Source organism: Trichomonas vaginalis, chromosome IV (genome assembly GCF_026262505.1).
Source record: "Trichomonas vaginalis G3 chromosome IV, whole genome shotgun sequence".
Classification (NCBI taxonomy): domain Eukaryota; phylum Parabasalia; order Trichomonadida; family Trichomonadidae; genus Trichomonas; species Trichomonas vaginalis.
In genome coordinates this window covers 37,308,625-37,336,344 of record NC_067206.1, presented here as the reverse complement: position 1 = coordinate 37,336,344, position 27,720 = coordinate 37,308,625, and the positions used below count along the sequence as shown (strand labels likewise).

Sequence of the window (27,720 nt, the reverse complement as noted above, 5' to 3'; positions counted from 1 at the left end):
CATACTCTACCCAGTGTCTTGGATATTCATAAGTATACTGACTTTCTTGAATTTTGGTTGGTTTCATCATAACATGTTCATAGTATATCTTTATACTCTTGTCAGTTAGACTCGGTGCTATGTTCTGAATATTTCTGACTTGCATTTTTAATGGAGATAAAATGAAGCATTTAATACATGACGTAGATGAAGACATGAATGAAACTACAGACAAACTTAACTCTTCTCTCATTCTTCCTTTCAGTAAGGACTATGAGTTCTGTTCAAATGGTGTTTATTTCTATTGTGGAAAGATGGGTTCAGGTAAGACATTTAACCTCATTCGTCATATACTCATAACAGAACGTTTAGGTCAAGATTCATATTATGACCAAATCATTATATCAGCAACTTCAGACTCTATAGACTCAACAGCGAAAACATTTATGTCAAAAGTTCAAGCCTCTGTCGTTAAAGTTCCAAACAGTGAACTCATTGAATTTCTTCAACGTTACATTCGACGTAAGAGGAAATATTATGCTATCGTAGAGTTCATACAGTCAGGAATGCAAAAGACTTCTGAGGAGATGGAAAGAATTATTGACAAACACCACTTACGTCAGTACTCAGGAGTTTACGATATGAAACGACTTACAAACTACATTCTATCAAAACTTTCAAAATACCCCTTCAAAAAATATCCTTCAAATACTTTGTTAGTTTGCGACGACTTCGCCGGAAAAGGTTTAGTGTCAAAACCAGACTCACCATTAGCTAACATCATAACTAAAGTCAGACATTACCATTTAACTGTAGCAATACTTATGCAAACATGGAGGTTTTTAGCTTTAAACATAAAACGTCTCATAACTGACTTCGTTATCTTTCAAGGTTTCTCACGCTATGATATTGAACTCATTTGGAAACAGTCAGGTATAACATTACCTTTTGAAGAAATTTGGGAAGCATATAAGTCTCTCATCTCTCCTCGTTCATACCTTGAGATTCATATCATGACTAATACCATTAAAGTCAAAAATATTCCATGGGAACGACCAACATTGTTTTAAAGTTTAACCTTCAATTGACTGATGGTAAACAAATTCCATGCATCTCTGTCGCCATTTCTGTTAATATTTTTGCTGTCATTCATATCATCCACTTCCCCATCCGTTAGCTTTTGAGGATATGCGTTAGAATAGCTGTTCTTAAATGAAGGCTTTTCACCTTTGAGAGCATAAACTCTATAACTTTCTGCATACTTTATGTTTGAACCTCCTGAGCCATCATTGACATAAATTTTTATAGGCTTCCACCCTTTGTTCATGTTCCTGCTTCTTCCCTTAGCTCTTTTGTTCAGTAGTTCTACATCTTTATACACAGCTCCTGTCTCAGTGAATTCAACAATATTTTCATTCGTTAGCTTTACATTCAAACCCTTGTCGAGTATATTGTTCATTTCATACATATAAAAGGTTTTTATTCTATATGAAATGAGAAGCAAATCCATCTTAGCTGGTGCCGTTAATGTTCCAATTGAACCAACATCAAATGTTGACTCACGAACGACAAACAATATTGTCATAAAGAACTATAGTTCAGAGTGTTTGAAAGAAAAAGAACCAGAACTTAAGTCGGGACCTTCGGTCTTGGAGCATGGCGCCGTGAATTTAAACACAACTTCAAACGCTAACGCTACATCAGATGTTAAGTTAGAGTATCCACCACTGGACCAAATTCTTTCAAGAGAAGCCAACGACAACCCTTACACAAATGTTCAAACAAATCCTTCAGATAACGTAGACCATTACCTTCTTCAGTTATAACAAACAATTTTACTCAAAGACGATAAGAAGCTTTTGGTAAATCTTATAAGCAAGAACCAAATAATTCTAACAAAGGAGGACCTTGAAAATGTTATCTCACGAATAACAGGGAAACAATGTGTCATTGACTATCTCGACCCTGAAATCGAATGCTGTGGTCAAACTCCACTATTCATGAAAATAGGTAACATCCGCATCATTGAAACACCAGGAACTACAGGAGTTGAGTTTAAGTATAAATATTCGAATGAATATACAAAACTTTCAACAGAATATAAGCTTTGTTTGAAATATGTTTTAGTAAATTAAAGCAGTCAGGAGGGCTCTTTGAGCCCATCTTGGCGCTTTGCACCGTCAGTCAAAAAAAATTTCAAGTTAGCAATTTGTAATATCTATCCAAAACTTCTTCAACAGTATCGAACTCATCTTCATAATGCAAACCTAATCTTATTGACTTGGTGCAGTTTTCACTAACACAATATTTTTCTGTTCTCTTGACTGACATAATTAACTCATCTGTTTCATCAAACAGCAACAACCAAAGTTCATGACCTAATACATAACATTCATACTTTATATTTTTAGCTCTGAGTTCTCTTGTAAGCTGTTGCATTTAATATTTTCTAAAAAGTCAACTTCAACAGTCATTCGCACTGGTGCCTTCAGTTCTACAGGCTCTCCTTGAAAGTCAACAAGTCTGAATTGCATGTCTTTCCAAATTATGAGGACTAATGCGAACCCATTTACCTAAATGAGTTGCTATGACAGGAACGTTTGGAATGAACATTGAATTGACTGCATAACAGAAGGATTTATATTCTACTGAACCTTTACTATTAACTCCTGAAATACCTGTGACATTAGCTATTTAGACTCAATGTACAAACAATTACCATAACATACGTATGGAACAGATTTCATCTCAATCGTTTTGTCAACACTTTTCAAAGGAAATGTCATATGGTATGCACCCAAAAGAAGTTGTACTCTATGACTCATTCTTGGTATCTTAAACTCCTTCGCATAACTGAACTTCAAAACTCCTGCAATAAGTTTAACATTCATTAAGTTTTCTTCGTTATCCTTGTTTATTGTAGTATTTATGAGAGCATTTAACACTCCAGCTAATGTTTCCATCTTATATTCTACATTATTGTGAAATCTTATTTCGTGCTTCTTTCCATCTATTTCAATCTCCATGAAATCTGTTTCATCTGTTATGACAAAAGTTGCGATAGTATTGAAGTCAACAACTCTGAAAGCAAGCGCTTCATTCTGAAGACCTAAGTTTGTTTGTAGCTTTACTGTCCCGTATTCGTTTGGGTCTGTACTTTGCAAATAGAACAACATTTTATTCTCATTAAAATATGACTATTGCTGCATATGCGTATGAAACAAATGAAGCAAGAAGAGCACATGAACTAGTAAACGAAAACTCAACTTTAACCATTGAAGGCAATGATTTAGTCATTGACGATGGAAAAACTAAAAAAGTCATTGATTTCGATACTTTTAACACTTATGACCCATTCATTACAACAAGCAAGGTTCCCATCATAAATGATGGAACGGTGCAATATATAAATTCTACAGTAGATGCCTCATTAGTGAAAGTATTAAATGTTCTCATTGAATTGTTAAAGAGCTTTCGATTTGACGACAACATTAAATGCCTAAAGAATTTAGTCATGAATGAGAAACAAATTCTTGGCGTTGCTGGTAGCAGTAATGATGTACACCTTATGACATTAGAATATTATAACGAACATAAAGATGAACTGAAAGGAGAGAAGGGTGACACTGGACCTCAAGGACCACAAGGAATACAAGGAATACAAGGACCTCAAGGCGAAAACGGTTTGGATGGTGAAGATGGAAAGGATGGAAAAACTGCTAAATCATGGATATGGAACCTTATAAATACTGGTTTAACAGCTGCTTCATATGGAGTTCTTCAATACCAAATCGGAAAGATATGGGCAGTACTTGGTGAAGAAGTTTTAGATGACGTTAAAAATGCTTTGAACTTCATTTCAAATGGTTCGGATACTATTAAAACTTTATCTGGTTGGATGCAAGAAACAAGGAGTCAAATAGATACTGTAAGACGTATAGCAAACAATGCACGTACGGGATTGGATACTTTACGAGAAGCACAAAATACACTAAAGGAGCAAATGATATTCTTGGCTCAGTATCAGACATGCATGAAGATTGGCTTAAAGGTATTGACAAATCTTTAAAAAATCACAGTCAGTCTATTGCTGACTACAAGAAAAGTATAGATTTTTTACATAGTGCTATGGACGTACATGATGGAAGCATAAGGAACTTACTTAATGCTAACAATAACTTACCAGGAACTATTAAAGCATTTATAAAGTCCTTTGTAAAACCTGGTGCTCTAACATTTAGGTCTTTGAGAGCAAGAGCATTGAAGTCAAGAGATGCAGAAACTCCAACAGAACCTACAGAAGGAACTGAAACAACAGAAACTCCAAAAGAACCACCAAAACCAACAGCTAATGAAATATTGTTCGAATATTTTCCAAGGTACTCTGTTCTCATTGCATACATTCAAGAAATACTTAAGAAAGCAGACTTGACTTTAGGAGATGATGAAAGTTCTGTATATCTTTCGTTCCAGTTTCAAATAGCAGAACTTTTGAGACAGATATGCTTAATGTATGACAACATCTCTGATTTCACAAGATATGATGACGACCATGACCCCGAACACGGTGAAGAAGAAGTTTTACAAACATCCATTAAGACAGGAAAGGTTTTAACTCAAAGTCTCATTATTGACACCAAAGATGGCGAAGTGGACGTTCTTCAAGAGCTGAAGAAAAATACTTCTTCGGGAGGTGGTGGTAGGCATGAACTTGAAATAAATGAGATAGAAGAGAAATTAGCCGAAAAAGCAGATAAAAACCATGTTCATTATATAAGTTCAGACGAACAGATTATAACGGACTACCATGGATATTTAACACAGGATGAAGAAGTGAAGACGGAAGATGTTAATGAAAGAAGATATAAATTCATTCGTGCTAAAGGTTATGACATACACTGTACTGTACAGTATGACACAGGTAAAGCACCAGAAGCATTTGGTTATAACGATGAAATTTATGCCTCTAGTTTCTTTGTTAACGGTGTATTAGTTGAACCAAGATTTACTTTGAGAGTTAAGGCAAAAATAACTTTTGAAGATGCTATTAAAAGTAAAGCTGACAAAGATGAACTTGAAGCAATGAACAAAGTTTTGAAATCTCATAAACACAATATCTCCGATATAAATGAACTTCAAGCTACATTAAATAGTAAAGCTGACAAGAACCATACACATGAATCCTTCACTACTGTTAGAGCAGACGACATAATATTGAACTATACCCTTGGTTCAAGTGCACCTTTAGAGAATCCAAGTACAAGCGTAAAAGATACACTAAACTCCTTAAATAGTAAATGTATGAACATTGAAGGTCATGCCAGAAACTTTGAAACACATGAACTACCAGCAATGTTAGATAAGAAAGCTGACAAAGAACATACACATAACTCCTTCTCAACTGTTGCTATAGAAAGTATTGAAGGAACGGTTGGCGGAACTGGTGGGATGCATTAATTATATAACCTCCTAACTTTCCACAAGGTTTAACATCGAATGAAAACATAACAACGAAGAAAGAAATTAGCTGTAAAAATGTTTATGTCATGGATGATGAAAATAATGTTAAATTCACTGCTCAAGATTTATATGATAAGAAAGCAGACAAAACAGAGCTTCAAACATTAAAGACTGAAATACTTCAAACATTATATCCTATAGGCTCTATTTATACGTCAATGAATTCAACAAATCCAGAAACAGTTTTAGGTTTTGGTACGTGGAAGCAGATTGTAGATAAATTCTTATACTGTGCTAGATATTCAAAGCAAACAGGAGGTTCGAAGAAAATTAAAGAAGCAAACCTTCCACCGCACACTCATACAGGAACTACAAACTTTTCTGGCGACCATAGCCACTCATTAAGAGACCACCCATTATACAACTCAGACTATGAAGCAGGCAATGACGTTTTATCTCCATCTTATAACAATGCAGCAAAAAAGATTTTTCGACCAACTGAACCAGGAGGAAATCATTCACACACTTTCACAACAAATCCAACAGGCTCGGGTGCAGATTATATGCCACCATTTGTGACTGTATTCGCATGGTACCGCGTTCATTGAACGCGCTTGAGCCTAGAATAAAATCTTTAACTTTACATAAATGAGCTTGAAAGAAGTATTCAAACAACATCCATGGAGGTCATTTAAGAAATTCAATGAAGCTGCAAAGAGTTGGGGATTTACTAACAGAGCTGAAGTGAAAAGGTTCTTTGACAAAAATGTTGTACATCAAACAAAAATAAACCCTTACGACTACTTTTTACCAATTTACTCCAACGCTCCTGACGCATACCAATTTGACACTCTCATTCAAAGCAGAAAAGGAGGACATAAACCATTCCTCATCTTCATTAATGTTAACACTCGTAAAGCATATGCATATCCAATGAAAAATAAAGGAACTCATGAAGTGTTAAGAGTTTTACAAAAGTTTGTAGCAGAACATAGCCCAAGTACTTTAACATCAGACCAAGACAGTGCTTACCTCAGCAATGAAATCACAGATTTTCTCATTAAGCATAACATAACTCACTACACTACTGAAGACCATAACCATAACATACTCGGCATCATAAACCGCTTCATAAGAACGCTCAGAGATTTAAACCAAGAGCGAGACTTTACCGAAGAAACAATGAAACATTTTCTCGAAGTATATAATTCCTCAACACATTCTACAACAGGACATACACCAAATTCAATGACACAACAACAAGAAGAAAAGTATATACAAAAGAAACGAAGTCAAACACAAAATATCAGAAATTCAACACAATTTACCATCATTCCTGGTACAAAAGTTCGTGTAGTTCTTGACGACAAACCGTTGACAAAGAAACGTTTAAGGTTAAGTAGAAACTATTATATCGTAGACTCTACGCAAAGTAATGGATATCTTATAAAAGCTGCTGACGACTCTATTGCGTTTTACACTCGACATAAATTAGTTGAAAGTAGTAATGGCAAACTTGCTGAAACCATTGACGAAGCAAAGCGAGGAGTGGTTATTGAAATACTTGGCTATAACATAAACGATGACACTTATAAAGTAAGATATAAGGAGGCGTTGAAGATGTTATATACCATCTAAGAACTTGAGAGAGTCAAAGTCAACACATCTGGGACCATTAGAGCGGGAGTACTGGAAAGACAAAAATAAGCCAGAAAGAATAAGAAAATTCTTCTAAACTTTTTCATTAGATGTAAATCAGACATGAATGAGAACAGTCATGATATCATTAATGGTACCATTTATTTTAACATAAAAGACCGCAAAGCGCGAGGACGAAGTCCATGACCAAAAATATAATTGAGGTTGAAGAGGTGAGATTTCACCCGTTTTTTCACCTGTTTTTTCACCCTCACGAATTTTCATGAATTTCCTTAAGATAGAAAAAATAAAGTTAGTTTTATTTTTATTTTTTTTTATTTGTATAAAGATATGATTTCAACAATCGGCACAACAACAATTCAAGCCACAAAACGGCGGGACTCTGTCCACAACTACAGCACCAAACTCGCTAGTCATGAATCCTACGTCAATGTTGGTAGAGATGAAAAGCTTTATTCCTTCTTCATATAACTTTTGAAACAGAAATCCAGAAGATAAAGCAAGAACTTTTAACAAGTAATTTAGACTGTAGTGCGAAAGATGAAACAAATGACAGTATCTTTATGAAATGGAGGACCTCATCGACCATTTGCCTAAACTACCTGAAATCAGCAGCAAAAACTAACTATTCCTGAATTCGACGAAATTGAAGTCAAAGCAACTGACTCAGTAGAAATTAAGAAATTCATACGTAAGTAAATTATGAATTCCTTGGTTTTCATTGCAACCATAAAGTTATGGACAAAGATTGCGACATGGTTTATAAAAATATTTCTGACCTTTACATCCGAAGAATTTAAGACAAACGATAACTTTGTTTCATTAGTTGCAAAATGGTATGGCAGATAAGAGATAAAGATAGAAGAGGTAAGGTATGGAATGAACAGATAAAACCAGCAGCTTTTGAGTTAAAGAAAACCATTGACGCCTTAGTTGTTCTAGCTGGTTTTATTTCAATGTATAACGCAAAAACGATGCCGCAATGTTCAAAATGTAAAGCAGCAATAAGAAAATATAACTACTCAGTCAAAGAGATAGAAAGAATGCGAAACGACTATGCAGACTTAAAGAAAGAAGCAGAGAAGCCGGTAGAAAATAAAATGGACATGCTGTCATTTCTGAACAAAAACTATCCAACTGCTGACGATTTCCTTCTGTCTGACGTCAAGAAGAAATATAAAGAAACCTTCGGCATTGTTAAAACATTCGATGTACTAAAAGAAGAAATAGAAGCTACGAAATTGTTTAGGATTTCAAATATACATCGTACAATTCATGTAAAACGCTTGTGAAAAAAGAGGTGAAAAATTAGGTGAAAAAACAGGTGAGATCTCCCCTCTTCACCTAAAAATTATTTTTGGTCAAAGCTTCCACGAGAGAAAAGATTCCTCATTCGCTAAGGATTCCAAAAATGAAAAAATCATTGATTTCGGCTGAGAAAAAACAGCAAAACCCTTCTTCCACGGGAACAAAGAAATAAAGAAGAAATAAAGTAAATTTTTTATTTATTCCCGTGGAAGATAGAGCACTTTTATGACGCTTTTTATTCACGACAAACAAGACAAACAAAGAAAATAAGAAAATACGGCGCTGCCGCGGTTCGAACCACAGACCCTGACCCCTCCATAACACCACCTTAGATCACTGTGCTACGTAGCCTGTCGACATAAGATTTTATAAATTGCATATTTGACGTAAATTTATTTCCATCTAGCTTCCCACCGCATAAGATATTCATACGTGTTTGTAAGACATTCATTAAACTTCTTTTCTATTGCATCTAATCTTGCGTTATTTTTTTCAATAACTTGTCTGTATTCTTCATCATCTCCAGCGGTGTTTGAGTCTTCACGTTTAAAATATTCATCCAATTTTTTATCTACAAATTTTATTAGTGTTTGATTCACTTCGTTATGATAACGGTCATATTCTTTCAATACGTAAGTGAAGACAAAATGCGTCGTACCTTCAATCTTAAAGCTTAAAGAACTTTCAACACAGTTTTGAGGGTCTGTCAGTGCGTCAATGAGATAGTATTCGAAGTCAGTCAATAATCTTTTTAAAGTCATTTCATACAGGATAAAATTTAATGATATATACTGAAGAGTTGGAGAAAGAAGAAGATAAAGATATGGTTATGTTGCATTTAGTCAGAAGAAACAACAAGAGCTTTTATGACTTAGCTAAAATATATAAATCTGACAGAAACTGGTTCTATCGTGAAAACTTACCGATTTCAATGACACCGAATGAGCAAATAAAGGAAATTGTCAAAAATACTCTTCCTCAAACACACTATGACATCAAAGGTTGCACAATACTTACATTCAAAGAAGACTTAACATTACTGAAGGAAAAAATAACAGAATATTTCGAAAACTTCAAAGAGGAAGAATAAAAAAATCTAAGCTAATTTTATTTTTTTTTATAAAATTTTATCTCATATGAAAGAACATGAATTTAGAATATTCGGAACTCATGACAGAAGAAGAGAACGAACAACATGTAAAAGATTATGCAAAATTTCTGAAGACATACAAAGCATTTAAACAATATCTAAATGCTTCTAAAGATTATGCAAAATTTCTGAAGGTATATAAAGCTTATGAAAAAGCGTATGAAAAGTTTATACATTGGGGAATTGTTGTAAAATATCGATATGAAGACTAACCAAAAATATATTTTTGCTTAAATAGCTTCAGGGTCTATTTCTTCAACCATTTCACTTCCTTCGTCAATGTCAATAGAAGCTTCTTCAACCTTTGGTAAGAATTTCTGTATAACATCTTTGTTCGTTATTGTCTTCAGAGATGAAGGATAATATTTCACATTTGTTTCACCCTTCTTATATTCTTTCTGTTCGGAAAGATTTAAAGCAATACTGAAGAAGTCAACGTTAGAGTTCTTTATGACAGTATAATGAGTATCTTTGACATTCACGAAGAAACTCTTTTGTTTCAAAACTACTGCTAACTCTTGTGAAGTATAACGTTTGCGGTCAATGACGATAGCTAATGGTCTGACATACTGACCAAACTTAGATTCTTTCACAAACTTCTTGTTAAAGATAACATTAACATTTGAAGCATTATTGAACTCATTCTTGATGGCAGTAGCGAGAGCATTGTATGAAAAGAACTTGCAATCTTGCATGTGTTTCATTAAAATAAAAATATTAAATTATTTTGAAAAATAACTTTAAAAAAATCTAATCTAATTTTTTCAAAAAATATTTTTTTTATTTCCTACTAAAGATGTATCGGAAGTTGTCTAAGTTAGAACACTCGGAAATAAAACAACTTCTTACAGAAGCTAATATAGATGTTGCAAAGCATTACGCAACAAACAAAAAAGCACTCGCTGACTTCATTAAAGACTATAATGGTGCAATAAGTTATGATAGAATTCATGAGTTCATAAAGCGCAACGCGGCGAGGACGAAGTCCATGCAAGAGCATTTCCTTTAAATGACGTTGCTATTGACTTATATCATAGACGTTCAGTACCTCATGAAGTAAGAAGAGAAATGTTTGACATAACAAATGCGAACGTTGGTGAAACAAGAAGAAGAGACGACACACTGAAACAACAGAGAAGAGAGATGTTTAAGAGCGCTATAGAACAAGTTCGCAAAGCTAACGATGTCCATTCGTTCCATTGACGACAAACCAAAAGAAGGTGAGAGATGGTTAAAGAAAGATGAAGAGAATAGGAAGAGAAATGTGAAGTCAGGCAATAGACTCATTGACTTTAACATCGAAGCTTTAGATGAACCAAACAGAGACTACTTACACAAACATTTCGGTAAGGTTTTCATGAGACTCTTAGAGAAAATTAAAATAAACTCACAACAGAGATGGATGGTATGTTATAAACTTGGTGGAAAGTATGAATGTTCTACGTTAAACCTCAATAATATTGGAACATTACTACATCAGCTCTTGAAGGAGAACTTTATATCAGAGATAGAAGCAAATGCTGCAGGTATTGTTGAAATGCACTATGACTTCTTCTTGACAAACATAAAGAATCTTACTGAAATAAAGATGTATGATTTAACAGAATATGAAGGCTTAACGATGTCAGATGTAAAGAAAGGCAAACCAAAAAAGAGACCATATAGAGATGAAAGCACACTGACAAATGACCAGAAAGCCATTTTGGAAGCTCTTAAGCAAACAGGAAACCCAGCACTTATAGAAAGCTTTTGGAAAGATAATGGTGAAAAGAAGTTTTATAAGAAGAGAAGCGGTCAGTTCTGGAAGTATCTTTGCACATTACCTATAAATCTTGAACGCTACCAAATTTCAATGAATTGAACAAAAGAACTGCACACTTATGACAGAAGACAATTGTTTCGTTTATGCTTGCATTCAGGCTGGAGTAGATGGAGAGACTATTGACCACATGAGAGAAGTCATTCGTGTTAGAGACTTTCCTCAAAGTAAAGTACAAGAAATTTCTGACGCAACAGGTATAGCATTTAATGTTACCATTGGTTACTTCAATGACTCAAGACATAATGAAATAAAGAGATACATACCAAAAGAATGTGAAACTGTTCGAACTATTGACTTACTTCTTGTTGAAGACCACTACATGCTAAATGAAAGATTACCAATGACAACATATTTCATTCGCAACTATATAGAAATTCTCAAAGCTTGTGGTGGAATGAACCTTGAGAAACAGATGAAGATTTATACAAAAAGAGAAGATAAATATGTAGTTCGTTATGATAGAACAACACCGTTATGGGATGTTATGAAAACATTGTGGGAGTGCAAATATTTCGAACCTATTTCTTATGGAGAACTTTTCACATATACGACTGACTTATATAAACAGAACCTTGCACCATTTAAAGATTTGACATATGCTCCAAAGTATTGTGTACAACTGAAGAAGAAAGCCGAGTCAAAAGAAGTAAATAAAAATAAGTGCAAGTTCATTCCTCAGCACGTTTTCTTTGCTGACTTTGAGTGTAGCACAGACGGCTTTCATAAAGCTTTTAACATCTGTTATGACAGTGAAGATGGTTCAGTGAGTGAAAGCATTTGGGGTCAGAACTGTGCAACAGAATTTTTGGAACGACTTCCTGACAAGAGTTTAATATATTTCCATAACCTCAGTTATGATATAAACTTCATCTTAAGACACATGACAGAAGTGAAAGGAACTCCCATCATTAAAGGTTCACGAACAATGCAAATAACTGGCTTATATAAAGGAAGGGCAATTATTATAAAAGACTCTTACAGTGTTATAAATAAGAAGCTTAAACTATTTCCTGCTATGTTTAACTTACAAACAGGACCGAAAGAAGTATTTCCATATAACTACTACAGCAGTACTTTGTTAGCAAATGACAACAGAACTGGTGTCATTTCTGAAGCATGTAAGTTTATCCGGGATGCAGATACATTCATGAAAAACATAGATTCCATCAAAGGTTGCAGAATAGATGAGAACCACTTCGACTTAGAAAAGTATAGCACATTTTATTGCAAACAAGATGTAAGAATTTTAAGAGAAGGTTTTGTTAAGTTCCGCAATGACATATTGAAAGAATTTGATTTAAACGTTTATGACTACGTTAGTATTTGTTCAATTGCTAACAAATTATTTGAGAACAGAGTGTACTTCCCGAATGGAAATTTATATGACCTCTCAAATAAACCAAGAGAATTTATTTCACGCTGTATTCAAGGGGGAAGATGTATGCTGTCAGATAACATTAAACAAAAGAGCGAAAAGAAACTCATTGCTGACTTCGACGCTGTTTCATTATATCCATCCGCTATAGCAAGACTTTATACTTTAGAAGGTATTCCAAAGGTTATGAAGAAAGAAATGTTAAGCACAGAGTATCTCATGAGACATTTATTCGATGACGACCAAAAGGAACCCATTGGTGAAAAGTTTATGTCTGGCTTCTTTGTTCTCATTAAGATAACAGAGATTGGAATACATAGACACTTTCCTTTAATAGTTTGTGACCCTGAACTAAATCCAGAACTTAACGTTCCCAGAAGTTCAAACACTTGCTGTTAATGTATGTTGACCATATAACATTACAAGACCTCATAAAATATCAAGGTGTCAAATGTGAAGTGTTGCAAGGATACTATTACGATGGAAACAGAGATATTAGAATAAGAGATGAAGTAAAGAAGTTGTTTGAGTTAAGGTTAAAGTATAAGAAAGAAGGAAATCCTTTGCAAGAAAATATAAAGCTCATTCTGAACAGTATTTATGGCAAAACTATTCTATCTCCTATTGAGTCAAAAATAACCATAGTAAATGACAAAGATGCTATAAGATATGCCATCAGAAACTACAACCATATAGTGAAGTTCGAAGGTTTGGATGGTTCAGATAAAACTATTTTCAAGCTAACGAAAAGCATTTGCAGACACTTTAACTTCTGTCCACTTGGTGTTAACATTCTGTCTATGTTGAAGAGAATAATGTGTGAAGTATTCTGTACTGCTGAGGACTTAGGAATGGACATCTTTTATAGCGATACGGACAGTATGCATCTCTACAATGAAGATATCCCTCGTTTAGCTGAAGAGTTTGAGAAACGTTATGGAAGAGTTCTCATTGGTAAAAACCTTGGTCAATTTCATAGCGACTTTGCAGAAATCACAAAAGATAAACAAAGTTTAGCATACAAGTCAATATTTTGTGGAAAGAAGACTTACATAGACTTACTCACGAATGATTTAAATGAAGTTGCATTTCACTGCAGAATGAAAGGCGTGAAGCAAGATGTTATTGCTTTAACCGCTAATGAAATGTTTCCTGACTCTGTTCAGTGTTTCTATGATGAAGATAAAGGTTTAATGGTTCCGCAAGGAAAATTTGACAAAGACTCTGAGTTCAGTGTTATGAAGTTATATAAAGCACTTTATGACGGTCAAGAGATTGGATTTGACTTATGTAAGTCATGTCAACCTTGCTTTGAAGAGAAGTTTAACTTCTCAATAACGACTAAAACAAGCTTTATTCGTAAGTTGAAGTTCTGAGGTCATTTATTTTTGTCAGCAATGAGGTCATTCGTGATAAAAATAAGCCGCTAGCGGCAAGGGCGAAGCCCATGTGGTCATTTACAATACTGCGATGGTAGAGTTTAAGAGTTGTGCTTCAATGTAGAGACAGTCCTTATGGTCTGGAGGTAAGAACACTGGGCAGTTATGGTCATGAGTGGAGAACATGTCTATCCAAAACTCACGATTGAAGCCAGTTAATTTATAGTATTTAGGGTTAGGAAGTGGTGAAGTTCTTGTATGACCAATGAACTCATTTTCAACTCCCTTACTTAAGTTTGAATATAATATAGCTTGCTTTCTATCCCAAATGCCAGGTGTTACAATCTTTGAAAATTCATTTTTCCTCGGAAGCATTGCATCATAATTGAAAACATTTTTGAAGTCTTCATTGGGTTCAGAGATTTGAAATCTTATACGTAATGGATTTTCTTTCTCTTTAGCGACTTCATTGAATGGTGAGAATACAACAAACTGACAGTCATGAGTTCCATCTTCATTTTCATTAAATTCATAATGAAAGTCTATAAGTTGTGGCTGACTACCTTCTTCTTTCAGTTGTGCAAGAAACTCACGTAAAGGCTGTAAAGTTTGTACTTCAATGTTAAACTTTTTCTCGAACATTTCATTAAATGAAATCATACATTGCAACAATGTTGTATCGTCTTTAAAGTATTTGTATATGTGAATGTTTTGGGCGCTTAAAGACTGTTCGTCATTTTCTATCTCGACTTGAAGTATAAAGTCAACCTTTCTGAAAGCACGTGTTATATACATAGATGTTATGCCAATGTACTTCTCTTCATTTATGTTCACAATCCAGTCTGTTGGAAACTTAAACGTTACTCTGTTCCCCTTTATTTTGACGTCAGGGTTTTCACTACTGAACGCAACAGATAAAGGTATTTGTCTATACATTTAATTCGGATAAAAATAAACCATTTACTCTTTCTTTGCTTCAGCTTCTTTAGCTTTTGCTTCAGCTTCTTCTCTAGCTTTCTTCGCCAGCAAACGTGGGTTCTTTTGTCTTCCAGCAGCTAATGCAGCAAGTTGTTTTTCACTAAGTTTTCTCTTTGGTCTCTCTGGCTTTTGTTCTTGTTTTTGTTCCTTCAGTTCGGATAAAATTTGCTCACGAATTTCTTTCTTCAATGCTTCAACATCTATAACCCCTTGGGTCTTGTCCGTAGGGCTTGTCTGAGTCATTTGACTGCAGATAAAAAACAAAATTAAAACTTTAACCGATGTAAAATGAGCTTGTCAAAATCAGAACGAGAGTCTATCATATTAAATGACGCAAGAGGAATACAACATCCTTTCTATTACGTAAGTCAGAGTAAAGATGGTAAAATATACGTAAGAAAAAGAAAGGTTCCATTAGCGAATGCAGAAAGCGACAACATTAAGGTGTATGGCAAGGGTGAAGTCCACGAAGCCCATATAAAACCTTCTGTTCAAACTGAAAAGTCAATAGAACCAGAAGAAAAGAAGCCAGATGTACTTTCAATAACGAACCAAGAGCTTATTGCAAAGTTCGTGAATTTCATTGAAAAACAAACCGAGTCAAAGAATCCTGACCCGCCAGTGAAAGAAGTTGAGACAAAAGAGAATGTACAGTTCATTGAAAATGTCAAGAAACAACTTCCACCACGAATGCCAAGAAGAAGAGTGAGAATAATGAAGTAAATAGATATTTTTATCTGAAGTAAATACATGCAGAACGAACAGTTAAACGAATTTACTCCAGCAGAGCATATTCATCAGATTCGCTCATATTTCGATATCATAGACAATGCAGTTCAAATTGGTGACACTAATAGAAAATATTCTGACGCAAAGATTCCATCACAACCTGGAACTGCTAAAGATAACACATGGGTAACATTCAATCTCTCACCTCCTGGTGAAAATATGTTGGACCTTTACAATACATTCATTACGTATAAAATGGAAGGTCAATTTATTGTAGATAAAGAAATTGGTTCAGGTTCCAATAAAACAAACCCACCAGGATTTTGGATTGGTTTCGATGACGCTTTCTATGCAGTTGCTGGATATCAAATCCTTGCAAATGGTCGTATCGTATATTCTCAAGACAACGCAAGAGAAGAAGCATATATAACTTCAAACTCACAAACTACCGAACAAATAAAGAAAGTAGATGTTTTCTCAAAGACTCGACATGAAGATGTATGGAGTCATTCGGGAACATGCAGAACAGGACAAATTGTTAGTGGTCCAATTACAGCAGGAAAATCATTTGATTTTAAGCTTCGTTTAAGAATTCCTGTTAGAAATTCCTTCCATTAGAAGCTATTCGATTTATTCCAGCTTTTGCAGGAAACATTCAGCTTAAAGTAAAGTTCAGTAGCGACGCCTTACAATGCACATCTATATCTGTAAATGATATCATTGCTTTCAATCCAACTCTTAAAGTTGCATTTGCTTCAGATTCAAATCCACCGACAAATAAATTTGTTCCATGGAATGAACCATTCACTATGATAACGAAGGCAGTAGAAGCTAGTGGAACAGTTACTATTACAACTGTAACCCAGCAACTATTTCGAACAAAGATGGATTTTAATGAATGTTTCATTCATCCAAAGTCATTCTCTTTAGACCCTAACATTTATACAGAACTTGTAGAACATTATACAAACGAGGCTTTATGTTTTCCTGTTAAAGTTATGGATTGGATTCCTATGGACGGTTCATTCTCAAAGAATACAGATAGTTCAAGTGCAACATTTACAGCAGCTTATACGCCTATTAATGTTAAAAGTATTTGGGCACTATTTAGAAAGAAAGACAACTATTATGTTAATTTTGAGAACCCTAAGTTTAAATATCTTCAGCTTTCCATGGGAGCTTATGGAAATATGCCTGCAGAACCTGAAAAATCATATGGACCTGTATTTTATGAAATGGTTGCGAACGCTTGCAATACAAACAATGATATGATAGGATTTAATGAAGATGTTATGAGGTCATTGGTGGATGATGGTAGTGTGGAACATAAATGGGATAGCTATGACAACACACATTTCTTATGTGGTTTCCAACAGAAGTGGACTTTTGCTTCCAGCAAGGTCAAACATCTACTGCTCCAATAACATACAAATTGTCTGTTAAAGGACCTATTGAACTAGCAACTGAAAATGTACCAAAGCCACTTATTGGATTTATGAGGGATTGTTGCTTTGCCATTCAGGTGCGTGCTAATGGCATCCCCATAATAAGATTAGATGACTATAACTTAGCTACGGACGACAGTGAGGAATAAAGGATGAACGTTTATTTTAAAGCTTATAAATGAGTTCTTCATCAAGCTCTCGTGAACCTTCACCATCTATGAAACAAACTTTACCAAACGATTATGGAGCACCTATTGAATATTTCTTACGAGCTGCACAATGGCAAAGAGCAGTCTCACCAAGGTTAGGTGTTCCACCAGCTCCTGTCAAAAATAGCATTTGGTCAAGTCCTTATATAAGATATGGTCTCCCACTAGGTTTGCTAGCTACAGCAGGAGCAGTTATGATGTTGAAAAGAAATAAAGCAAATGTTGTAAATAATACTGAAGTAGCTGAAGTTAAACAAACTCCAACACCTTCGCCAAAACCAACGCCTTCACAAGCAAAACCTTCAATGACTCCTGAACCTATGGAAGTACAAACTCCTGTTCAAAAGTCAACTCCTAAACCGACTCCAACATTTAAACCAGAACCTACTCCTCAAATAAATCGTAAAACTCCTGCGTTTCCTTACTGAAAAAATAACGTTATTTTTATTTAATATTAAAATTTTTATTTGATTGAAATGACAAATAAAGTCACTGAAGCAATGAAACAAAAGTTTTTGGTAGAATACATTAAATCAGGAACTATTCCAGAAGGTTTTTACATTCATACTATGAAGGATGGTAGAGTTCAGTTTAGAAAGATAAAGCAACCATTAGATAAAGAAGGAATTTTGAGAAAGATTAAACTTCATGAGGACAACATTGCTAAACTTAGGAAGAAGTTAGAAGAGTTGGAGAAAGGAAGAGAGTTATAAAGCAATGAATTCAACAGGGTGAAAAAACAGGTGAAAAAAGAGGTGAGATCTCACCACTTCACCTAAATTTATTTTTGCGCTATGTTTTCATACGTGTGGGAGTGGTGATATCATTAATTTTTAAGTTTATTTTTTATTTTATTTTTTATTTTATTTTTTATTTTATTTTTATATTTTATTTTTATTTTATTTTTATATAAATGACGAAAACTATTGAGATAACAAACTACAACGGTCATGAGTTCAAGAATTTGTTCTTCGTTCCTCGTGAAAATACATTCTATCAGATACGAGGGAGAAAGGGTAAAGTTAGTTTGAGCGTTTATGAAGGAATGAAGAATGGAAAGTTTATACAAGCATACGATACAAACGGTAAACGTGTTTCATTAGCTTTGTCAAAACTTACTAACATTTATTTTGACAGTGACTTTGACTCTGACGATTGGAGCGACAGCAGCGATACTGAAGAATATGAACTATTGTGTGAAGCACAGCAATGGGAAGAGTTGCAATACTTTTGTAAGTGAGAACGTTTATTTTTTACAGTAGTTAAGTGAAGTGGTTGGCGGCTTTGTAAATATTTAAGGTTAAGTTAGTGTTGTCGTTTGTGTTGTAAAATATACGTTAATGGTTTTGTAAAGTGTCAAAAACGCTAAGTGGTGTACGGAGGCGCGCAGTGCCTCAGTACACGACTTAGTCTTACTAACTGTTTTTGCCAGACGAGTTGGATGATATTCAACAAATCAAGGACTCAGTTCAGCAGTTCATTGAAAAATACAACAATACACCACATTTATCTCTCGATATTAATCCAAAAACGAATAGTAATTACACTCCTAACGAATTATTCGAAGTTTCAAAATTTTGGTACGAGCCAGAAATGCAAAAATGGGAGTTATATATCAAAGACGAATGGGTCTTAGCAAAATTTGAATAATTACATCATTTTAAATGACTACTAAACAATTTTATTTATGATCAAATTTTATATATTTTTTTGGATCAAATCCATTTTAATAGAATTTATATACTATTCATCTATTAGTAAACACTACCGTATATTATTTTTTAAGCTATCTTTTTTTTTGAACTTTTATTCAAATCTTTGGTCGCAAGAAGAATTGCATGATAAATAAAAACATTTAATCAAAGTCAATTTTATTTTTCATATTCAAATGGACTGAGTGTTAACATTTAACATTTTTTGCTAATTGTCGTCAAAAATTAGGCGTAAAGCAAAAATTAATATTTCATATGGTTTTATGATAGATAAGCATTATATTCCCACTCATTATATTCGTAAATTTTGAGGTTTATCCTTCGCTTTTAAGATCATTGAATTTGATTTTTATATAAAATAGTTATATATTAGAAAATAATATGAGTTTATGTGATATTATTTTTCAGAAGATTTCATTCTATCTGCCTATGAAAAGTACTCTCAAAACTAACTTTTTCCTAATTATAATTAAATCTAGAATATTGTATTATGCTTAGTATTATTTCATTTTTCTCATTCAATTTAGAATTTACAAATGTCAAAAAATTGAGAGCTGTCACTTTTGATGAATTTCTGTTTATTACAATAGAGTCATTTCGATACAAAAGTAAAGATACAATTCTCTTTCCCACTCCAATACAGCTAAAAATATCTCTAAATAGCACTTTTTCAATTCCTAATAAAATGAGGTATAATTCATCAAATTTACAAACTGAAAAGATATATGTACATAATGGAAGAACTTACTCTCTCATTATACACATTTATCCACAATTTATTTAGGATATACAACAATATTCTCAGAAATTAGACACTCATTTTGATGATTATAGAAAAAGGATAAAACTCTTATGTGGGTCCAAAAAAATCGCTTGTTCGAGAACTATAAATTAAGATAATCTCTAAAAAAATATTTATTCAAATAAATATATATATATAAATACTCTATTGTTGCTGAACATTCTTTCTAAATCTTGATATAGAAGCCTCATCACCACCCAACAACTGAACAACATACTCGTTACTGAGTGTTTTGGCAATTTCAAGAAGATTAGAAAGAATTTCAGGACTAATTAAATTAATAATAAATGGAGAAGAACCGAAGACAGAAACAGACGACTTCTGGAGCAATGAATTATCAATATTCTGTAAGTTTGTTGCAGCCTTTGCGAAGAAAATCACGTCTTCTTCATCACATGGCGGCGGCATTTTACTCAAACAAACTTTAAGAACATTTTGATCAATTTCTATTCCATTTGCAGCGATACAAACCATTGCCAAACAAGCATTAGACGATATCATTGTTTGTGTACTATTTACATCATTATTCATCATATTCACGAAGAAAGACAACTCTTCTTCACCGAAGAAATTGACATTCAATGAACTAAATATAGCAACAATCGCGTAACAGTTTCCTTTCATGTCTGCTGTCAATGTCCTTGCATTCTCCATTATATACTTCAATCTTCTGATGACATCTGGTATTATATCATTGAAATTATCAACAAAAACAAAAGACAATCTCGCGATAGCCAAAATTGACAAAATTTTGTTGATGTCGTATTGATTTTCAACGATATCAAGAAGAGGCTGTACCAAAGACATTATCTCTGCATTGCATCTTTGTGCGAGACCTCCAATAACAAAGCATTTGAAGAAATAGAAGAAAGGAGAAGCGATTTCTTTGTCAATTACATCTTTTTCATCCAAAAAGTTTTTGTTTTTAGATGAAATCACGTCTAAAATGAAATTGAACAATTGTGAGACTCTTTCATCATTTACGTATTGTCCGCAATTAGCTATAACAACAGCTAATGATGAAAGAAGACTCGAACAAATGTCAATATCAGTGGAATTATCAATTGACGCGTATAAACTGGAAATTATCTGTTCAGGGTTAATTTGAAGAACAGAAAGACCAGGAGCAATGTCATTGATTGCATCGCATGCAAAGGATTGTTTCTGTTCATCTTCATCAGTCACCCAATTACATATCATGTTGATTATTTCTTCAACAATATTTGAGGGGATTTTAATCGGTGATGCTGTAATGAATGCGGCCAAACAAACCAAGATACAGCCTTGTACTTGTGAAGACTTGGATTCATTCTCCCGGGCCTTCTCATCATCAGTTAATAAAGTGTTTCCTGTTATATCCGAAGCGATGAATGGAATTAATGATTCAGATAACTGAGGAATGAAATTTTCCAAAGTTTCTGGCATAGTTATTGCGATGTTTCTCAAAGCAATCGATACTGATTGGGCCAAATCGATGCTATCAGGGGTAACGCAATCAACCATTGTCTGAAGAAAGTCTTGGATGTCATTTGAAGCCAAGTTTGGATTCATTTTACATAAATAAGAGAATAATTCAAAACATGGACCGAAACAATCGCCGTTTTTGATGATAGCAATGATAATATCCCTTATATCATTGTATAGATTGCCTTGGTCACCATTGTATTTCGAAATCAGCTGGGAAATGACAGAGATATAATATGATAAATCTTGTCCTTGTTCAAACATGGTTTGGATGAGTTGTATCAATGCGTAGACAACTTGTGGAACATCACTTGGCGATTCGTCGCTGTTTTGAAGGATTGCTTGCAATGTTTTAAGAGATTCTTCGTTTTCGTGGAGATTTATCAAATAAGTTGTGATTTGATCGATAAATCCGTTGAAGAATGATGGTGATGTCTCCGAAATGTCTGACATTGTAACGCATGTTGCTGAAATTATACTTTCATCTTCAATTTCAAGACATTTGAAGAAAACATCGTTCAAAATGTCCGGAGCGAACTCTGCCAAAAGAGATCTGGCACCGTCTGATAAATAGGCGAAGATTTGGACTAAAACTTGAACTAATACGATATCAGGAGAATTTGACTCCAAAGTTTCTTGCGCGTTGGCCAGGATCTCGGCGATAAGGTCTGGAGCAATGTCTTCCTCTGATGCAAGGATTGTAAATAAGACATCAGTGAAATGAGGTTGGAAATTTTCTCTTCCTTCCTGATTGCATTGTTCGACAGTAAGATTGATGGCAGTGGGGATAAGATCTTCAAGGAAGGATTCTGCAAGCTTCGGATTGTGGTCAATGACGGCATTTAAGACACAAAGACAATCTAAGCGGATTTTCCAGGAAAATTGGTCATCAAAGAATGTCTGGAATGTAATATGGTATATTTGTTTGAATGATGGCTCTAAAACTTCAAATCCTTCTTCAGATCTGATCATATAAGCAATTGTTTCCGTAGTTTGCGATCTTTCATCTTCTGAAGCACCACCAATGATGGCACGTTCGTATTCAGCTTGAAGAGCTGCATGGAATTCTTGATTTGTCTTGAAAATCTCAATATCGCATTGACGCTCGAGTAAACTGAGGAATAAGCCTAAGCCAAGAATTCTTACGTTAGGTCTATCATCAACACGTAGAGAAACTGTAATTGCTTGCATTAATCCCGGTACAAATTCTGACATTTGATCAGCACTGAGTTCTTTGTTGATATTTGACCATAAAAGTAGACCTGTTTGAATTTGAAGAGGATCTTGTATGAAATTAGAGGCAACTTCGATTAATTCAGGAAATCCTGGTGAAGGAATGAGTTTTGAAAGCAACATTGTTGAAATAAAGATATACCATTTCTTAGACTCTTCAGAGACTTCACTTTGAAGTCCTTGTATAGCGATTGATTTAAGATAATTTAACAAATCAGCAGGAATTTCTTTATTTGCGTTAAAAAGTTCTTTAATTATGTTTTTGATGCCAATGACAGATATTTTTTGTACGTATTTGCTTTCACTTTGTAGATTTAATTCAAATAAAATACTAATATTTTCTGGATTGGAATAAATTTCGAGAATTATAGGAGTAACTTCATTAACTCCTTCTCCACCTGTTTCAAGTAGATGATAGCAATGAAGTAATGTATCTTTTGGAGAACTCATATCTTTTTATTTCAAAAGATTTTACAAAGATTTTTGACCCGTATGGGCGTGCAGCGCCTATAAGAGACACTTCAGACATTTAGTGTAATCAATATTGACTAGTGAGAGCTCAGTATATGGTTTGGTGGTTAAAAATAAGTATTATCCTCAATGCAATATATATGCTTCTATAAAATCTTTCAAATATTTTTTTTTGGAATTATAGCGAATAGACTATTCTGTCGACTTTGATTGTTTGGAATTAGGAGTAGGAAGCATCACATCATATGTTTAAAATACATAAAATGAAAAATATAAAATTCCGATCAATAAAAAGTAGAAATATTATAATTTTTAGTAGATTTTTAATATGAGTAACCTTAATACGTATTGGGGGAACAAATATCTCTTAAATATTTTAAATTCATAGAAATCTAATTATATTTTTCGTTTAATTACAACTTTAGCTAAGGTCGTCAAGCATCTTCATGCGGTCGACAATGGTTTGCTTGTTGCATTCGCCAACTTCACCAGCAACAATAAATTCATCAAGAATTGCGTAAACTTTATGGAATTGCAGGAGCAAATCTAACTCACGGACCTTTCCGAAATATTGGTCCATGACTTCTACGAAAAGATGGATGGTTTCGAGAATAGCAAACTCATTATCATTTGCATCAACGCACATGCACATGAAAAGAGCTGCGTATGGGCGGTAGATAATTTTGTAGTTCTTGTATTCGAGGACATTAGTTAAGTTTGAAGCACGGCGGCAAACAAGACGATGAATATCTGTTTTAAGCTTTTCCTTCTCAGCTGTTGAGTATGGGGTGTACCATTTAACGAGACGGACGGCACCTTGCCTGTTGAAGACTAAGAAAAAGCGAATCATTCCTTCGAAAAGTGAAGTTCTGTATTGAAATCTTTCTAACGATAGGATTTTATAAAAAACGCGATGGCACTTTTGATGCGTATCGTTATCTGAAAATGAGATTAATTTACCTTATCATTTCAGTTTCTATGAATACTACTAGCAGTATGAAATTAACAGGCAGCTGCTAAATCTCATTTCTTTGCTCTCATTTTTGGATTTACTGTGATTCTATAACATATCAAGAAATACTCTAAATATCTACAATATGACAAGCAGTATTGCTGCATATATATAAGTTACTCCGTTTACTAAATAAATTTGAAGTAAAAAAAATCAAATCTAGAGCAATTCTAATACTTGATATGAATATTCATCCTTCGGATTCAAGATATTGTTTCAACTCAGAAAACATAGCTTGGCTATACACAATTGAAATCAAAAAGTGATTATTTTTTTGAGATGGAATCACAAAAACAGATGATTAACTAGTTTATCAAACCAAATTCAGCTAATTATCCCTAAGAAGAGAAAAAGAGCAATTTCTAATAGAATTTCTTTGTCTTTTGTGACTATTGAGATAAATAATTTTAATTTAAAACCATTTAACTGATTTAATCTATTACACTGATGGATTCTATGTAAAATTAGGCATTAGGTTGTTTCAGTTCATTGCTATTTGCAAGCTTTTGGATGGAGATTCAGAAAGTTTACACAAAAAGTGCACGTTTAAAATAAAATCTCGTTTAACGACCGTTTATTTTACAAAAAAAGCTCCTGTCAACATCTCTGTTAATTCACAGAATTTTGAGCTGCAATATTATGTAAACGGTAACCCCTAGACCAATTTGTTCTATACTCTTTATAAAATCGTCTCTTTCAAAGAAAAATACAACGTGTCATGCATAATTATTTGATTTGGAATATCATTCTCTCATGTATATAAATCCACTCTGTTTATTCTATAACTAGAAGCATAGTCAAATAAATTTATGAGTGTAATCAGTCCATTCTGATTCTTTTCTTTCTTTGCAAAATGTCATGATGAGTTTATCTTTCATAAGATTTCATACAAAATTTATGCACATAGCATTTACATACGTTTATTAGTCTATGATTAAAAAAGAAATGAGATGTAGCCAGTGGTATTCAAATTTTGAATAGTACGATAGATTTTAAATCATGTTTGTTGAAGTGGAGATAGATGGTAAAGATCGAAAAAATGTCGATATCCAGGAGAACACAACAGTACATGATGTAAAAGAGCGTATTTCATCATTAATAGATGTACCGATAGATAATTTAGAATTACAATTTAATGAGAAGAAGCTGAACGATGATGATAATATCAATGGCGTCATAAATGCCGAATCACGACTAATCAAATGTTTAATTTCAACAAATAACGATTCTAGCGAAGATTTGTTAAAATACGAAAATATCTTCCCATTTGAGGATACAATGTATTCATCATCAAGCTTTCCATACTATTCGGAATCCAACTCAATTGTACATAGGAAATATAAAAATGATCCTGAATCTTTCGAATCAAGTATTATCTATATACAAAACATGGGATTTCCGCACAAGTTTGCAAAACACGCTTTACGGTATACTAAGTATGATGTTAAGGCTGCAATTGCATTACTTTGCGGAGTTACGATTGAAGAATTAGAAGGACGTCTTAAACCAGATGAAGATGAGGTAGAAGAAGAGGCTGCAGAAGAAAATACCGAAAAACGAAACAATACTGCCAAAACAGACGAATCTGAATCCGATTCCGCTGAATCAAGTGATGATGACTCATATTCTAGAGGCCGAAAGAAATCCCACAAGAAGGAGAAGGTCGATCCGGATTCAAATCCAACGTATGCAACTCATTGGACTCCAGAACAAGATGAATTATTATATTCAAAATGGATGAAGTATGGCAGCGACTGGACCAGGATCCTCAAATACTTCCCAGGACGTACGAAAGCAGCCGTTTCATTGCATTGGAATGCTTCTCTCCGACAAAAAATGATTCAATCAGGAAGATTAACTTACAACGATCTCGTTAGGATGAAAGTTCGTGCACCAATTGCTATTGATCTTGCTTCAAGCACTAGCGATACAAAGCCAGTTCGAAGGACTTCAGGGAGATCTCGCAGATCTAAGAGAAAAATGATAGATGATACAACGAGTTCGTCATCAAGCAATGAAGAAGAATCATCTAATTCATCAAATGATGCTTCTGATAACAATAACAATAGTAAATCTGATTCATCAAATTCAGATTCTCCGAAAGAAGAACAGAAACAAGAAATTGAGCCCGTAAGAAAACGACCAGGCAGAAAACCAAAGAAAGAAATAACAGTTTGGACCGAAGAAGACGATGAAAATCTTTTTAACGCATGGATGAATTTTGGAAACGATTGGGGCCAAATCTCTACATCATTACAAGGTAGAGATATGACAGAACTTGCTGTTAGATGGAATACTGTTGTCAAACCACGCTACATTAGTGAAGGAAAGCTTACAGAAGAAATGCTCAGATCTAAGAATTCCAGAGCTTATTCACACATGAGGCAGAAGGAAAATCCGTACGGCGAGGAAGAGAAGAAAGCTGAAAAGAAGAAGAATGATGGTTCCGATAACGAAAGCAACGAAGAAGAAACAGATGAAGAAGATAATGACAGCAGTGATAGTAGCGATGCACAACCAGAAGACTCCAGAAGAGGTAGAAGGAGAAGATCTAAGAGCGCTAGAAGCTGGACAACAGAAATGGACAAGATTCTTTTCGAAAAGTGGAAAATTTACGGAAATGACTGGGGAAGATATCAAAAGATATTCCCTGATAGAACTGCTGTAGCAATACAGTTGCATTGGTCGACAAAACTGAAGAAAAGTTTAATTAAAAAAGGATTATTAGACCCGAATACTAAACCACCAAGAGGTTTAGATTCTGATACTGAGGAGAAATAACACACAATATATATATTTAGAATTATTAAGCAAGTTATGCGTTATATAATTTGATTCATATTTGTTTTAAAATAAATACATTGTTGTTTTATGAAAAACTTCTTAATATTGGTTTCCCTTACTTTTAAGATTTTATTTATTTCGAATTTGAAATAATATTTCCGAGATTTCTCTGCATTGATGCATGAATGAATCGTTGTATAATTAATATGAAATGTGTTTAACAAAACCATCTTTTTACTTGCAAATATTCTCGATCCTTCCTGAGAAATGGCGAAGGTTAACATTTATAGACTTTTATAAGCTACTTTTAGAACTGGATAAGCGAGTATGATTTCTTTGATATGAGCAAACTCATCGGCGCTCTTTATGAATAAAAATGGTCTTTAAAGAACGTTTTCAGGGTTATGGGATTCTTCAGGAACATGTGTTTGAACAAATATATGTTTTAATATTTCTGATATGTAAATTTGGTATTCAGATATGACTCTCTCCAGTATATCTAGATATAAATCATGAATCGAAAGCTTGATTTTGAATATGAAATACTATTTGAAAGATTCCAATAATAGTATCGCTTTTTCCATATGAACCATATATTAATCCTACCTCAAAACTAGATTTTTTTTTTTGTAAAAAGTACCTTTTGGAAAATAAATAATATTTCTATTAATGACATATTATCTAATTTCAAAGAATCAGTTGATTTAGAGTGGCTGGAATATATAAATCTTGAATAATATAAGCATCCG

At 33.9% G+C, this 27,720-nt stretch overlaps 16 protein-coding genes and 4 pseudogenes across 20 annotated transcripts, besides 4 other annotated features; 13 read left to right on the top strand and 7 right to left on the bottom strand.

Annotated features, from left to right (window-relative positions):
• Positions 1–18,896: part of a mobile genetic element that runs on past the window's edge.
• On the top strand, positions 294–1,049 carry TVAGG3_0237800 (protein of unknown function, DUF4106 family; the record flags this gene model as incomplete). The annotated part of the gene is made up of 1 exon (XM_051227574.1): positions 294–1,049. The coding sequence occupies one exon, from the start codon at positions 294–296 to the stop codon at positions 1,047–1,049; it is 756 nt and encodes a 251-aa protein (XP_051112560.1).
• TVAGG3_0237790 lies at positions 2,379–3,155 on the bottom strand (annotated as a pseudogene). Its single transcript has one exon. A coding segment is annotated over exon 1 (777 nt).
• Positions 3,173–4,397, top strand: TVAGG3_0237780 (annotated as a pseudogene). Its single transcript has one exon. A coding segment is annotated over exon 1 (1,225 nt).
• Positions 5,526–6,047, top strand: TVAGG3_0237770 (phage tail repeat-like family; the record flags this gene model as incomplete). The annotated part of the gene is made up of 1 exon (XM_051227573.1): positions 5,526–6,047. One exon carries the CDS (start codon positions 5,526–5,528, stop codon positions 6,045–6,047), a length of 522 nt encoding a protein of 173 aa, XP_051112559.1.
• Positions 6,088–6,710, top strand: TVAGG3_0237760 (integrase core domain containing protein family; the record flags this gene model as incomplete). Its single annotated transcript, XM_051227572.1, has 1 exon — positions 6,088–6,710. A coding segment is annotated over one exon (623 nt), but the record flags the coding sequence as incomplete, so codon positions are not given.
• On the top strand, positions 8,055–8,390 carry TVAGG3_0237750 (organellar and viral DNA polymerase type B; the record flags this gene model as incomplete). The annotated part of the gene is made up of 1 exon (XM_001301610.1): positions 8,055–8,390. One exon carries the CDS (start codon positions 8,055–8,057, stop codon positions 8,388–8,390), a length of 336 nt encoding a protein of 111 aa, XP_001301611.1.
• On the bottom strand, positions 8,799–9,167 carry TVAGG3_0237740 (uncharacterized protein; the record flags this gene model as incomplete). The annotated part of the gene is made up of 1 exon (XM_001301611.1): positions 8,799–9,167. The coding sequence occupies one exon, from the start codon at positions 9,165–9,167 to the stop codon at positions 8,799–8,801; it is 369 nt and encodes a 122-aa protein (XP_001301612.1).
• Positions 9,188–9,496, top strand: TVAGG3_0237730 (uncharacterized protein; the record flags this gene model as incomplete). Its single annotated transcript, XM_051227571.1, has 1 exon — positions 9,188–9,496. One exon carries the CDS (start codon positions 9,188–9,190, stop codon positions 9,494–9,496), a length of 309 nt encoding a protein of 102 aa, XP_051112557.1.
• Positions 9,787–10,251, bottom strand: TVAGG3_0237720 (uncharacterized protein; the record flags this gene model as incomplete). The annotated part of the gene is made up of 1 exon (XM_051227570.1): positions 9,787–10,251. The coding sequence occupies one exon, from the start codon at positions 10,249–10,251 to the stop codon at positions 9,787–9,789; it is 465 nt and encodes a 154-aa protein (XP_051112556.1).
• Positions 11,223–12,904, top strand: TVAGG3_0237710 (annotated as a pseudogene). The gene has a single exon. A coding segment is annotated over exon 1 (1,682 nt).
• TVAGG3_0237700 (organellar and viral DNA polymerase type B) lies at positions 13,554–14,129 on the top strand (the record flags this gene model as incomplete). The annotated part of the gene is made up of 1 exon (XM_051227569.1): positions 13,554–14,129. One exon carries the CDS (start codon positions 13,554–13,556, stop codon positions 14,127–14,129), a length of 576 nt encoding a protein of 191 aa, XP_051112555.1.
• Positions 14,211–15,068, bottom strand: TVAGG3_0237690 (uncharacterized protein; the record flags this gene model as incomplete). The annotated part of the gene is made up of 1 exon (XM_051227568.1): positions 14,211–15,068. One exon carries the CDS (start codon positions 15,066–15,068, stop codon positions 14,211–14,213), a length of 858 nt encoding a protein of 285 aa, XP_051112554.1.
• On the bottom strand, positions 15,093–15,353 carry TVAGG3_0237680 (uncharacterized protein; the record flags this gene model as incomplete). The annotated part of the gene is made up of 1 exon (XM_051227567.1): positions 15,093–15,353. One exon carries the CDS (start codon positions 15,351–15,353, stop codon positions 15,093–15,095), a length of 261 nt encoding a protein of 86 aa, XP_051112553.1.
• TVAGG3_0237670 (uncharacterized protein) lies at positions 15,399–15,833 on the top strand (the record flags this gene model as incomplete). Its single annotated transcript, XM_051227566.1, has 1 exon — positions 15,399–15,833. The coding sequence occupies one exon, from the start codon at positions 15,399–15,401 to the stop codon at positions 15,831–15,833; it is 435 nt and encodes a 144-aa protein (XP_051112552.1).
• TVAGG3_0237660 lies at positions 15,861–17,433 on the top strand (annotated as a pseudogene). Its single transcript has one exon. A coding segment is annotated over exon 1 (1,573 nt).
• Positions 17,463–17,921, top strand: TVAGG3_0237650 (uncharacterized protein; the record flags this gene model as incomplete). Its single annotated transcript, XM_001301616.1, has 1 exon — positions 17,463–17,921. One exon carries the CDS (start codon positions 17,463–17,465, stop codon positions 17,919–17,921), a length of 459 nt encoding a protein of 152 aa, XP_001301617.1.
• On the top strand, positions 17,970–18,206 carry TVAGG3_0237640 (uncharacterized protein; the record flags this gene model as incomplete). The annotated part of the gene is made up of 1 exon (XM_001301617.1): positions 17,970–18,206. One exon carries the CDS (start codon positions 17,970–17,972, stop codon positions 18,204–18,206), a length of 237 nt encoding a protein of 78 aa, XP_001301618.1.
• Positions 18,207–18,896: a terminal%2Cinverted (terminal inverted repeat of Maverick-1A transposon ID:TVAGG3_0237630).
• An 856-nt stretch (positions 18,897–19,752) lies between these two features.
• Positions 19,753–19,789: a mobile genetic element.
• Positions 19,753–19,789: a terminal%2Cinverted (terminal inverted repeat of Banshee-A3 transposon ID:TVAGG3_0237620).
• A 321-nt stretch (positions 19,790–20,110) lies between these two features.
• Positions 20,111–23,154, bottom strand: TVAGG3_0237610 (armadillo (ARM) repeat-containing protein family; the record flags this gene model as incomplete). The annotated part of the gene is made up of 1 exon (XM_001301619.2): positions 20,152–23,154. The coding sequence occupies one exon, from the start codon at positions 23,152–23,154 to the stop codon at positions 20,152–20,154; it is 3,003 nt and encodes a 1,000-aa protein (XP_001301620.1).
• A 325-nt stretch (positions 23,155–23,479) lies between these two features.
• On the bottom strand, positions 23,480–24,047 carry TVAGG3_0237600 (protein transporter protein; the record flags this gene model as incomplete). The annotated part of the gene is made up of 1 exon (XM_001301620.2): positions 23,597–24,025. One exon carries the CDS (start codon positions 24,023–24,025, stop codon positions 23,597–23,599), a length of 429 nt encoding a protein of 142 aa, XP_001301621.1.
• A 1,139-nt stretch (positions 24,048–25,186) lies between these two features.
• Positions 25,187–27,673, top strand: TVAGG3_0237590 (MYB protein-related family; the record flags this gene model as incomplete). Its single annotated transcript, XM_001301621.1, has 1 exon — positions 25,187–26,968. The coding sequence occupies one exon, from the start codon at positions 25,187–25,189 to the stop codon at positions 26,966–26,968; it is 1,782 nt and encodes a 593-aa protein (XP_001301622.1).
• Between the last annotated feature and the right edge of the window lie 47 nt (positions 27,674–27,720).